Source organism: Musa acuminata, chromosome BXJ3-10 (assembly GCF_036884655.1).
Source record: "Musa acuminata AAA Group cultivar baxijiao chromosome BXJ3-10, Cavendish_Baxijiao_AAA, whole genome shotgun sequence".
Lineage (NCBI taxonomy): Eukaryota > Viridiplantae > Streptophyta > Magnoliopsida > Zingiberales > Musaceae > Musa > Musa acuminata.
Window position 1 is genome coordinate 8,423,213 of NC_088358.1, and position 14,692 is coordinate 8,437,904.

The 14,692-nt window shown below is 41.0% G+C and overlaps 1 protein-coding gene across 1 annotated transcript in view; it reads left to right on the plus strand.

Moving 5' to 3' along the window:
• Nucleotides 1-821: 821 nt before the first annotated feature.
• The window catches only part of LOC135650579 (calcium-transporting ATPase 5, plasma membrane-type-like), a 30,628-nt gene continuing 16,757 nt past the window's right edge, over nt 822-14,692 (plus strand). The window contains exons 1-2 of the mRNA XM_065170058.1: nt 822-1,056; nt 1,188-1,400. Coding sequence (XP_065026130.1) covers nt 1,233-1,400 — 168 coding nt within the window. The 5' untranslated portion in view covers nt 822-1,056; nt 1,188-1,232. The remainder of the gene's footprint in view (nt 1,057-1,187; nt 1,401-14,692) is intronic.

Sequence of the window (14,692 nt, forward strand, 5' to 3'; positions counted from 1 at the left end):
CATACTTTAAGTGGACTTCTTTTCTATTAATCAAAATATTTAATCAGAATCTAATTAGTTATATTATATATATCTTATCCAATAATAAAAAGTCATAAAATCTAACAATAATATCTTCTTTATCAAGGAGCCATTTGCAATACTTCAAAGAGAGATGCGATTAGCTAAGAAAGAGAAGGAGATAAAAAAATAGAGATATCAATAACCTTGTAGCCGCAAGAAGTGAGATACTTTTCATAAGAAGTCCGAGCTTTGTTGCTCAAAGAAATCACTTAGTAGTTGCATGTTTTAGGTCCTTTTCTAATGCAATATAGATTGTTTTTCCCTTTCCAAAGATCGTCTTACAGTGATCTTAAATCCTTGGTAAAGCCACTCGAAAGAGGAATTGAAATCGATAGAGTCCAAGAGTTTCTTGTGATGGTTGGCGGCAGATGTGATTTACTATGGACTTCGAAAATGGTTGGTTGGACAGCGACAAAGACAGTGGTCAAAACATTTGTTTTGGCCCAAATAAGATTGATTGAGATAAGACAAAGATGAAAACATTTGTTTATCGAGTTAAATGCTTAGTGCCACGAGTTGATGGCACGAATTAGTGCTTCATGTCTAATAGACGCAGGCACGAATCGGAACACATCCTCACAAAGAATAATAGGAAAATGAGTGTTGTCGTTAATCACGAACGCTGAGAACACGCCGTTCGCTGCGCCCGTGGCGATGATCAGAGCGAATCGGACGGTGGATCATATTCCCACTTACGTTTATCTATGCGTCGATTGAGTTTACAAGAGGGAAGGCTAATAACCGCCAAATCGTGCAAATCTTGTCACCTAATGTTTTCCATAAATAGTTGAACCCGAAGCTGCCGCGAAACTTCTCTCCCTTAGCTCTCGCTTCGTATTTTGCTCTCCGCCGATGATCTCGTCAGAGAGAAGGCGAAGAGAGAGAGGAGGGTAAAAGAGAAGAAGAAATAGAGAGAGCGAGGAAGAAAGTAAGATCTTCTTCTCCGCTCTTCCACCGCCTCGCCGCCGTCCTCTCTCCCACCCCTAGCCCCAGGTGAGCTACTTTAACATCGACGTCATGCCACCAGCATTCTTGATCTTACGCACCCGTCTCTCTCTCTCTCTCTCTCTCTCTTTCTCTTTTTTGTTTGCCTTAGGCCGTCTGATGCTCCTTGGGCGGCCCAGGTCCTGAGTCACATCGCGCGTCAGGTGTCCCGCAGTAGCCGGCAGATGGACCCGCCGTCGCCGGAGCGCTACGCGCGGCAGCGCGATGAGGAGTGCGGCCTCGCCGACGCGGCGGCGGCGGCCCTCGGAGATGAGGGCGAGATCACCTGCGAGGACGACGCGTTCGATATCCCCGCCAAGAACGCCCCCGTCGAGCGGCTCCACCGGTGGAGGGTACGTTCGTCTCCTCACCGATTGATCGATGGATGTGTTTATGTTGAATGACATTATGATGTTATGTTGCTTTTATCTCCTCCTCGTTTTTGTGTTTTCTTTCTAGTTTCCGTCATGGCTTGATGTGGCTCGGTGCAATGTATGTTGCTTCGACGGGCGACGTCTGGGTTTCGTGTGTCTTGATCGCTTGACGTATAAGGATCGGGAGGGTTTTCCATGTGGGATTCGTGTGTCTTGAGTGCTTCGCCAATCTTGGAATTGGGATGCACAGGGATCGAGGGTGGGTTTCGTGCTTCTTGATTGCTTCTCCATTCTTGGAGTGGAGACACACAAGTGGGTGGTTGTGTTGGTGCTGTGAGCAATTAGGGGTCTGTTTGTCTTGGGTGTGTAGATTTGGTTGCTTGTCTTCTATTGCTTTCATCCAATATTTGGATGTTCTTCGTCGCAAGCTGGCAACGCCCAAAACCTACTTTAATTTGTGGTGTTGTTGTTGATTTCAACGTCCCAAGATCCTTGAACACGGTTCCGCATTTGGTGTATCGATGTGCTGCATTAGATAGTGGGTACTAATCTTGGAAACACATTTTACCTGGGTTTGTCTCAAGTAGAATGTGCATACAATGAAATGTTACTTTTTAACTGTAGAAATATTGAGCAAGCATGAACATGGTAGTTTCGAGATCTTGAATGCTTTGCCTATGGCAATTTCTTGGTTCTTATCAAGTAAACAAATTTTGGTATCACTCTTATTAGTGGATATTTGAGTCTTAAAAGTTTTTTATTAGTGGACATTTCGACATTTGCTCGGTACGATACGATACAGTATACCGATATATATATATATATATATATATATATATATATATATATATATATATATATATATATATATATATATATATATATATATATATATATATATATATATATATATATATATATATATATATATATATATATATATAAAATTCGACGACATCGTCTCTCTTTTCTCCAAAGCGAGCCGACGTCGTCTTATTTTTATATATATAATATTTTTCAAAATATTTTTTTATATATAAAAGATTGTTTATATATAAAATATTTTTATAAAAGATGACGTCGCATCGCCTTAAAAAAAAGTATATATATATAATTTTTTTTCCTTCTCCGAGCGACGTTGCCAAGGCGACGCGACGTTGTCTTAAAAAAAAAAAAAAAAAAAAAAAAAAAAAAAAAAAAAAAAAAAATATATATATATATATATATATATATATATATATATATATATATATATATATATATATATATATATATATATATATATATATATATATACCGTCCGGTAACGAGTTGTCACGAACGGTCGTCACGCATTTGCAACAACTTCGTTCAACGAACTACTTGTCACTTTTGTATGCTTGAACAAAGACATGGCAACCTGTTTTGCCTTGGTTTTATGTGTTTTTGTTTGTAAAAATACATGTTCGAACAGGTTACAGTGCACAGTGCAACCACTCATCCCGTCGGGACAAAAAGCCCCAAAATGGCTTCGTTTTCACGTGCCGTGGCCTATTTTTTACAGCCCGCTTCAGCGCACAAAATGTCAGCCATTTCAGCATCCTGGAACCCCTGGGGTGGCATAGGGCTGGATGAGGCTTCGGTATATTGTCGAGGGTTGAAAAATCTTCATAAGTTCGCATGTTGACTTGACGGAAACTTGTCTTTGCGCCCGGCACCCGGTGAGCAGTTGTTTATAGATTTGCAACTGTTCGTTCTACCTTCTAAAGTCCTTGTTTTCCTCCTCTCTCTCTCTTTTCTCCTGTGCACACAAGGTGCTTGCTGAATTACTTATAAAGCTTCCCTCTTTGTGAGACGTTAGGATTTTTTTGTCGCACGTTTTCAATCTAATCAACTTTCTATTTTACAAGTCTTTCGGGACCTGTACGAGGTTGCAACTAGGCTGAACCTTTGCAGACGCATATGTTGCAAGGACACCTTAAGATTTAGGCAATCCTAGCTAAGTCCGAGAAGTTGGCGTAAGAGTACGTCGCGACTTAGGTAACTCAAGCTAAGTTTACATCTTGGCCATAAGGGTGCCTCATGACTTAAGAACTTTCAGGTAAGTCCATGACATTGTGGTATCAGAGCGGGCAAGCAATTCGAGCAAGCAGCGAAGGAACTTCGTAATTTCGCTATGGTAAAACATCGTGGTGAATCAAGTAAGGCGGGACAAGCCGAACCTTTGCCCTAACCAGCCGCAAGTGGGCTGCAAGTGCAAACTCGCTCTCATGTCATTGGAGTCGCTTTGGAGGATCGTGGCAGCAAACATGATGAGCGAGAAATTGGCTACTCTCCGCGAGCGAAGGAGGCGCAATCTGGAGCGCCAACCAGAAAGAAGAGCCATAAGGAGAGACTCACAATGGTAGAAACCCGCTTAGATGTCTTTGAAGTGAGCTTAGAGGAACTCTACCAAGGCCAGCGAAGGCTTCTTGGGATAGAGAGCTCGCAAGAAGCTGAATCCCGAATTAACAAGGTTGAGGCCCTAGTCGATCGATTGATAGATGATACTAAATTCTCCATGCAACATTTGCACGAAGTTGTGGCGGAACTCACTTCTAAAATGACAGCACTCACAAGGGCACTAAATGCGGGAGGATGCAACACCCACGTTACACCGTCACAAAATTTGAAGGCACTTGAGCCTCATTGCTATGGAGGTGCTAGGGATGCAAAAGAGCTCGAGAATTTTTTGTTTGACATGGAACAGTACTTTCGAGCTACAAGGCCTGATTCTGAAGACACCAAAGTTTCAATAACAACTATGTATTTGAACGATGATGCATAACTTTGGTGGCGAACCCGTTGGGAGGAGATCCAACAAGGTCGGTGTTGGGTGGACATATGGGAGGACTTAAAGTGGGAGTTGAGAACTCAGTTTCTACTTGAGAACATAGAGTTCGTTGTAAGGAGGAAACTAAGACAACTCCATCAAAGTACTTCCATTCGAGACTACGTAAAGCAATTTTCCACGCTAATACTGGACATACAGGACATGTCCGAAAAAGATAAGCTGTTCAGCTTCCTCGATATTTTAAAGCCTTGGGCTCAACAAGAACTGCATCGAAGGAATGTCATCGATATGATCGGGGCAATTGTTGCCGTAGAAAGGCTCATCGACTTTGTTACCTCTAAGGACCTGGAAAAAGGAAACAATCTTCAGGAAATCGCCCTCCAAAATATTCTCGAGGGAAGGAGCCCAAGGGTGAACAAAGGAAGAAGAGTTCCCACAAAGGGCCAAGCTCAAAAGGTAAGGCCCCGAATATTGGCGGATACTTCTTGTGCGGAGGGCCACACATGGTGAGGGATACCCACAGAAACAGGCACTCATTGCTTTAACAGCTTTCATCTATCCCCCAAAATCAGACAAGGGCAAAGCCATCGCCCTTAGTTCAAGCAGTTCAGAATCTACCAGTGACGATGAGAAGCCGCAGGGTCCCGAATAAGAGTAATGCGTTTGTTAAATGCATTTCCTCCGGGCGCTGGTGGTGGCGGACAGGAGCCACCGACCGAAGGCGCTCATCAAGGACAGGCTGCTGCTGGTGTTGTCCTGGGCGATATGCACCCTCTCGGCCTGGTTCACCTTCCTATCTCGCTGCTGCGCCAAGCTTGGTAGGGCTAACAGAGAGGCCAAGCTTAGGGTGCAGTGAGGAAGATTTCACTGTGTTGTGCAAGGTAGGAGGGAAACCATTTGTTCATACACTCTTAACCATGGCCTTCTCATCAGTTTAGAGCTTGTAAAGTCTGTTTGTAATTTGCAATGTCTATGAAGTGTTTCTTAGAATACGGGGTCAAGTGGGAGAGAACATGAAGGCAAAGCCATTGAAAGTAGGGAGTAGTGAGCTGATGTATGTAGATATTGAGCTCAATGACCAAATAACCCATGCAATAGTGGATACGGGCGCTACCCATAACTTTATTGCCGATCGAGAAGCAAAGCGACTTGGGCTGATCTTGTAGAAGAACCCAAATCGAATGAAGGCGGTGAACTCGGAGGCCAAGCGAATCTCCGGGTTGACAAAGGGAGTTCCCATCAAGATCGGAATGTGGAGCAGGAGTACTAACATAATGGCAGTGCCACTGGATGATTTCCAAGTGATTTTTGGAATGGAATTCATGCACGCAGCGAAGTCGATGCCAATGCTGTTCCTAAACTCCTTATGTATGATGGGAGATGATGACCCCTATGTGGTTCCTATCTCTCGGAGGGGAACCAGGGAACCCCAACAGATATCGGCATTACAACTAAAGAAAGGGGTACGAAAAGGAGAATTAACATTCGTGGCTGCTATGAAGCTAAAGCCACTCAACGAGAAGGTCATTCATGAACCTATTGTCGTGGCTAACGTGCTGAAGGAGTTCACAAACGTTATGCCACCCGAGTTGCCGAAGACTCTACCGCCACGTAGAGGCGTAGATCATCATATCGAGCTGGAACCAGAAGTGAAGTCTCCAGCGAGACCACCATACCGCATGCCCCCTCCTGAGTTGGCAGAACTCAAAAAGTAGTTAGATGAACTGCTAAGCGGTGGTCTTATCTACACCATTCAAAGCTCCAGTTTTCTTTCAAAAGAAATAAGATGAGAGCCTCCGACTATGCATCGATTATCGAGCCCTCAACAAAGTGACAATGAAGAACAAGTATCCAATCCCACTCATTACGGACTTGTTCAACCAAATGGGCAAGGCCAAAGTATTTCTCCAAACTCGACCTTCGATCGGGATACTAGTAGGTACGCATTGCTGAAGGCGACAAAGTGAAGACTACTTGTATGACCAGGTATGGAGCATTTGAGTTCTTGGTGATGCCTTTCGGCTTAACCAACACTCTGGCCATGTTCTACACTCTTATGAACTAATTATTCAAAGAGTATTTGGATAAGTTTATGATCGTCTACTTGGACGATATCATCGTCTACAGCCAAACACTCGAGGAGCATATCGAGTACCTTCGAACAATTTTTAAGGTTCTCAGGGAGAACACTTTGTTCATGAAGAAGGAGAAGTGCTACTTTTCTCAAATAGAGATCTTGTTTTTGGGGCATCAAATTGGTGATGGCTCTATTCGGATGGACCAATCAAAGGTGCAAGTAGTTGCGGAATAGAGAACTCCAAAGAAGGTGCCAGAGTTGAGATCTTTCCTTGGTTTCGTCAACTACTATCGATGCTTCATTGCAAGGTATTCGAAGTGTGTAACTCCACTGACAGAGTTACTGAAGAAGGAGCAACCTTGGAGGTGGTCTAACAAATGTGAAGCTGCATTCCTAGATCTGAAGGCTGCTGTGTTGGAAGAACCGATGCTCAAATTGTCAGACTATGGGGAGCCATTTGAAGTCCATACAGATGCTTCAAACTTCGCTATTGGGGGAGTACTCATGCAGGAGGGTCATTCGGTAGCCTACGAAAGCCGCAAGCTCAACGAGACCGAGCAGCGATATCCGGTGCACGAGAAGGAGATGACAGCGGTGGTCCACTGTCTACGAGTTTGGCGACACTATCTTCTTGGATCGCGATTTGTGTTGAGGACAGACAACATCGCTTTGAGCTATTTCCAAACTCAGAAGAAACTCTCTCCAAAGCAAGTACGATGGTAGGACTTCCTGGTTGAGTTTGATATGACAATGGAGTACAAGCCCGAAAAAGTAAATGTCATGGCCGATGCATTGAGCCGGAAGGTGGAGCGAGTGAACGCCATACAATTGGAGGGTAGAGGCCAAGCAAGTTAGTTGCACTCTAACTTCCTTTTCAGGACCAGGGATGGACTATATAGTGATCCTCAAGCAGTAACTCTGATGCAACTCATCAAAGAAGGCAAGGCACAACGATTTTGGGTTCAGGAGAGACTCGTTTACACAAAAGGGAATAGGGTTTATGTTCCTCGAGTGGATAATTTGAGACATGAACTCTTAAAAGAGTATCACGATTCCCTTTGGGCGGGACATCCGGGCATTCATAGAACCTTGGCTCTCATGGAGAGGGCCTTCTACTGGCCGAAGATGGGGACTGATGTGGAGTATGTTCGAATGTGCCTCACTTGCCAACAAGACAAGGTCGAGCAGCGGAAGCCGATGGAGCTTTTGGAGCCATTGCCCGTACCAGAAAGGCCGTGGGAGAGCATTTCCTTGGACTTCATATCAAGCATTCCGATAGTAGGGGGGATTGGGATCGATACTCATAGTGGTCGATTGATTTTCAAAGTTTGTAACTTTCATTTGTGCCCCTACACTGTTCAGTAAAGGAGGTGGCCAAGCTGATGATAAAGAATGTGATGAAGTATTGGGGAGTCTTGCATAATATTATCAGTGATCGAGACTTTCGGTTCCTAAGACGATTCTAGACTAAGCTATTCAAATTATTGAGGTCTAAGTTATACTTCTCCACAAGCCTCCACCCCTAGACAGATGATCAAACTGAAAGAATAAACTCATTCCTAGAGCAATATCTTCGACACTACGTGAGTGCCAACCAACGAGATTGGGTGAAGCTATTGGACATAGACCAATTCTCCTACAACTTGCAGCGGAGCTCTACGTCCAACAAGAACCCCTTCGAGATCATTACAGGACAACAACCGTCGACTCCTCACACCCTGATTATCGGATATGTTAGGATCGAGAGCACTAAGAGGGGGGGGGGGGGGGGTGAATTAGTGTAGCGGAAAACTTTCTGCGATTAAAATCGAAAGCTGCGTTTGAATGATAAAAACAACTTCTGTATGAAAGTTGATACTAAGCAAGGTTAAAGTCAAACTATGTAGGCAGCTTGCAGCTATGATGAAAACCAAAATATCGGCGCAAATTGAAATCCGACGTTCGTACGAAGAAATTGATTTACGTCTAAATGCTGATTCGTAAATCACTTGATTAGATAAGACGCAGTTTAAGTAGGAGTATAAAGGCAGTGTGTAGTTATGGTAAAGCTCAAAACGTAAATGCAATCTGCAATATGATGATCATACGAAAAAGCAAATTTACGTCTAAACGCAGATTTACGTCTGAACCTTGAAACTTGTTCGTAAAATTGCAGAGGGTAGCAACTTTTGAGAAGTTTGCAGTGAAGGTAAAATGCTCAAAGGAAATGCAAACCGAGATTTAGAGTGGTTCGGTCAATCTTGACCTACTCCACTTTTGGCTTCCTCCACCGACGAGGTCACCGACGTCAACTAGAGGCCTTCCTTCAATAGGCGAAGGCCAACCACCCTCTTACAGATTCACTCCTTTTGACGGGCTTAGGAGACAACCCTTACAGAAGTTTTCTCTCCTCTCTTTACAACTCAAACTTTGAAGAACAGAAAGAGGAGAACTAGCAGTTTTGAGCTCTAAGAACCACAGAAAGACAGCAAGATTTCGAGTGTGTGTTCTCTGCTTTTAGTGCTGAATGGGTGGGGTATTTATAGGCCCCAACCCAATTCAAATTTGGAGCTCAAATCTGTCAATTCCCGGAATTTCGGGATCAGGCGGTTGCACCTCCTGACTGGGGCGGTTGCACCGCCTGGCAGAGCTCGAAAACTGAGCCTCTAGGCGGTGCCACCTCTGTCAGGGGCGGTTGCACCTCTCTGCCAGAGCTCGAAGACCGAGCTCAGGCGGTTGCATCACCTGACTAGGGAGGTTGCACCGCTTGGCAGAGCTCGAAACTTGAGCTCTGGCGGTGCTACCTCTTGACAGAAGAGGTTGCACCGCCTAGTCTCGCTCGGAGACTGAGCCCGGGGTGGTGCCACCTCTTGGCTGGGGCGGTTGCACCGCCCATTCTTGCTGGGAGACATAGCCTGGGCGGTGCTACCTCCTGGCTTGGGCGGTTGCACCTCCCACAGCAATCAGGGTCCGAATGGGTTAATCCATTCGGCCCAATTTGATTCTTTCAGGGGCCCAATTGTCCCAAGATTAAGCTAATGGGATCACCTCCCATTTCTAACTTAATCAATGTGCTAACTACGATTATTTCCTAAGACATATTCTGCAGCTTGCTCCGGTGTGTCAATTGCTTCTTCCGGCGAGTTTCCGGCGAACTTCCGTCGATCATCCGACGAACCCTCGGTGATCCTCCTGCGGACTTCCGGCAAACTCCTGGACTTGCGACGATCCACTTGGCAAGCTTTTGGACTTCTCGGATTTGTTCCCGCAGAACCTCCGACGACTGTCCGAACTTCCGTCGAGCTCTTGAACTCCCAACGTGATCATTGTCATGACTCCGGCGCAACTCCTGCTGCATGTCTTTCTTCCATCGTAGTTAATCCTGCACACTCAAAACAAAAACTTCGATCAAGACAATTAATCCTAAGCAATTAACCAAGTTGTCAGGCATGTCATTGGTCCCTCGACGCTTCGTCCGATTCTTCGGCGCATCGTCCTTTCCTGCAGCCTATTGCCCAATCGGCCTGTTGACTCCGCAACTCTGATATCCTTGGCACAATACCCGCTCTTCTTGGCCCGATGCCCGAGTCCACGACCCGAAGCCTTCTGTCGATACGTCGACCGATCCACCGGCCCGACGTCCAATCTTCTGACATGTTCCTCCGGCACAACATGATTTTCCTGCTTTAATTGTCTCATCCAGATTGAAGCATCCTGCGTCACTCAAAACACAGATTAAATCATAAACATATATCAAGTAGTTTCATCATCAAAATACGAGATTCAACAATCTCCCCCTTTTTGATGATGACAACCACTTGATGACTGAGTTAAACTTAACTCCTGGAGTTTAAACAAACTCCCCCTATCAATATGCCATATTGATAGAAACTCTTAGATTCAAAAATCTAAGCAACATGTCATCATAAACGGAGTTAACCTTAACTCCCAGAGTTTAAACAAACTCCCCCTATCAATATGCCATATTGATAGAAATTCTTGGATTCAAAAATCTAAGCAACATGTCATCATAAACTTATGCATAACATGTCATGTCATCAACATACTTCTCCCCCTTTGTCATCAACAAAAAGGAGAAGTACCACAATCAAGTGTTTGTGATGTAAGTTTAACTCATTGCATGAAAAACATAATATCTATTATTACCATCATGCAAGTTTGCTATTATTAAATGGTAAGATATCAATATGTAAAATTACGATTTAAGTTCTTGATATCTTAACATGATATGACATTTATAGCACCTATTCATATGAATGCTGCTTTTGATATCTCATCATAATATGGCATTCATGACATCTATTAATATTCTTCAAATATGGCACTCATAGTATCAATTTATATATTTCTCCCCCTTTGTCATCAACAACAAGGAGAACGATATAAGCAAATTTTAAATATAAGTGCGATGCCATAAGTTTGTTCATGTCATTTTCCAATAGTGAGTGATAGGATACCAATTATGCAAACATCTCGAGGAAAACATGACATGGAGATAGCTTTTATTGCTTCTTCCTTTTTATTTGTTATCTTTTTACATGGAGGAAAGCCATATGTGAAGTTCAAATCGATAAGATATTAAAGCACACTTCATTTTTGCAAGGATTAAGATATGTAAGTGAGTCAAATCCTTGTATGTAAAAATATCTTCCTTTTATAAGAGGGAATCATCAAATATGTTTCTCGAAAAATATTTTTCATATGATAAGTGCATTTGCTAGATGATTCCATATGTCAAAAATCAATGATGTGAATTAAACTTGTTATGACATATGCTTGTTAAGTTTGGAAGAGGATAATGTATCAAGAAAATCCAATTGTTAGGATCAAGAAAATCCGAAAATGAAATTTGACACTTTCATACATTCGGACACGGTTTTACTAGAGATATTCAAGTATAATCATGAAGGTAAAACATGCTTATTATCATGGAAATTTTTGTATTCAAGCACATAATTTCCAACATGTAATCATGGCAAGTAATTGTGTAAAATCATTATGGCAATCAAGTGATTTGATCATTCAATTAAAAAAGTCCGAAAAATAATTTTGACACGTTTAAATCATTCGGACATATTTTTGCCATAGTTTTTCAAATATAATCATGAAGATAAGGCATGCTCATCATCATGGTAGTATGATAGCAAGTTTACCATATACAAGCTAGCAAAAAATTTCTACATTTTAAGGCCCGCAAGCTAGCAATTTTGAGATGATCAAGAAAGCAACTCTTGCTTCTTGAAATATAAGTTTTTGCTAGATGTGCAAGTTAACTTTTTGCTTCTTGAGATAGGCAAGATAGCATTCCTTAGTGATGTTCAATATAGCTAAGTTCTACATCATGCAAGCTAGTGAATTTTATAATATTTTAGAACATGCATAATCACCAAAGCATCATAAATTTTAATGATGTGCAAAATTACAAATTTTGCATGATTGCATTTGTGTGTCTTGAGATTTGCAAGATAGCACTTCTTGGTGATGTTCAAGATAGCAATTTCTTCTCTTTTGAGAAGTGTAATTTTTGCTTTCTTCTTGAATTGTGCAAGCTAGCTATCTCCCCTTTTGTCATTGTCAAAAAGAAGGGAAAAACCCTTTACATTAATTTTTAAATCATGACAAAGGTTAGTATCAATCTCATTTGTGCATCATTATATTTTCAAATTAAAACATGCACATTTTCAAAACATATAAACTCATTATTATATGCATGATTCCAAATCATCATTCATATTATTTCAATCATTGTTTCACTCATCACTATAGCTTATCATGCATAATATGTAAAACCATCTAACATGATATAAACATTTATTTATTTAATTTTTTTAAGAATTCATGATACACATCATACATTATAATAAAAAGCATATGCATCATTCCAAATCATAAATATTTCAATTCATCATGGTATTAATTTGTCACATTGCATCCTACCATGCATGATCGAAACTTCTCATTTGCATACATCAAAATAAATTCATGAATATCTCATGCATTCATATCATCACTTGAGGAATATTGAAAAAAAATAATTGGGTGATGATATAAATATTTCATGAATACAAAGAATTGCATAAAAATCATATCATGAATACAAGGAATACAAGTCACAATCATTCAAAAAATCATCATTCATTTTCAATTCATTCAATTTGATAAATCAAGATCATGATTTTGATAAAACTCATTTCAAATTTAAATCATCAAAATCATTTTTATGGCTCACAAAATTTATAACATAAATAGATTCATGATTTCATTGATAATATGTTTTCCCCCTTTTTAAGTGTTTCATTTTAAGTAGTCGATTTCATGTTAGCATGCCTTTTCATTTATGAAAACATGCATCAATATTTTTTTTTTAAAGCCACTGTTATTATCATGAAAATCGATAATCCATAAATATCAAGAATCATCATACATAATTTCAAAAATATATACTCATTAATCATAACTTCAAATTTAACATGGTTTCATATACTCAAAATCGAGAAATAACAATGGAAATCAACATGATACATATTATTACTTCTTAACCACATATAGCATGATTTCTAATTGTTTGTATTTTCATTATAAAATTATTAAACATGTAATTTTTAAGAAAATTAAATAAAAAAGAAAAATGCTTTATGAAAGCATCATATAATTTCAAAGTAAATTAAAGGCATTTTGATTACCTCAGCGTCGAAAGGCGTAAAGGCGTAGTTTGCCACCTCGCCTTTGTTGATTTTCTCCTCGTCTTCGGAGGAGCTCGATTCATCCCAATTTTTGTTCTTCTTCTTGCGTTCAAAGCAAGTAGTTCCGTTCTTTTTACTTTTTAATTTTTGTTTCATTTGTAGTTTAAGTTCACCATCACTTGAGCTTATGCTCGAGTGGTCTTCAAATGTTCTATGTCCCAAATCCTTCCTGCTCTTTGGAAGGTGGTTCTCAAGTTCTTCACGTGCATTGCACGTCATTTCATATGTGATCAATGAACCAATTAGTTCTTCAAGTGGAAAAATATTTAAATCTTTTGTTTCTTGTAAAGCCGTTACTTTTGAATCCTACTTCTTAGAAAGAGAACGCAAAATCTTATTCACAAGTTCAGAGTTCGAAAAACATTTGCCAAGAGCTCTTAAACCATTGACGACATCCGTAAAACGGGTGTATATGTCACCAATGGTTTCGCTTGGCTTCATTTGAAAAAGCTCAAAATCATGCAGTAAAATATTAACTTTCGAGTCTTTGACTCTACTAGTTCCCTCGTGCGTGATTTCAAGAGTGCGCCAAATATCGAAAGCCGTTTCGCACAAAGAAACCCGATTGAACTCATTTTTGTCCAAAGCGCAAAATAAGGCATTCATAGCCTTTGCGTTTAAAGAAAAATGTTTCTTCTCTAAATCCGACCATTCGATCATTGGAAGAGAAGACTTCGAAAAACCATTTTCGATAAGATTCCAAAGTTCAACATCCATAGAAATAAGAAAGATCCTCATTCGGGTCTTCCAATAGGTGTAGTCCAATCCATTAAACAACGGTGGACGAAAAACCGAAAAGCCCTCTTGAAAGCCATGAAGAGCCATTTCTCTCGGGTGTAAGTCCGAAATGAGAAATACCGGGCTCTGATACCAATTGTTAGGATCGAGAGCACTAAGAAGGGGGGGGGGGGGGTGAATTAGTGCAGCGGAAAACTTTCTGCGATTAAAATCGAAAGCTGCGTTTGAACGATAAAAACAACTTCTGTATGAAAGTTGATACTAAGCAAGTTTAAAGTCAAACTATGCAGGCAGTTTGCAGCTATGATGAAAACCAGAATATCGGCGCAAACTGAAATCCGGCGTTCGTACGAAGAAACTGATTTACGTCTAAATGCTGATTCGTAAATCACTTGATTAGATAAGACACAGTTTAAGCAGGAGTATAAAGGCAGTGTGTAGTTATGGTAAAGCTCAAAACGTAAACGCAATCTGCAATATGATGATCATACGAAAAAGCAGATTTACGTCTAAACGCAGATTTACGTCTGAACCTTGAAACTCGTTCATAAAATTGTAGAGGGCAGCAGCTATTGAGAAGTTTGCAGTGAAGGTAAAATGCTCAAAGGAAATGCAAACCGAGATTTAGAGTGGTTCGGTCAATCTTGACCTACTCCACTTTTGGCTTCCTCCATCGACGAGGTCACCGACGTCAACTAGAGGCCTTCCTTCAATAGGCGAAGGCCAACCACCCTCTTACAGATTCACTCCTTTTGACGGGCTTAGGAGACAACCCTTACAGAAGTTTTCTCTCCTCTCTTTACAACTCAAACTTTGAAGAACAGAAAGAGGAGAACTAGCAGTTTTGAGCTCTAAGAACCACAGAAAGACAGCAAGATTTCGAGTGTGTATTCTCTGCTTT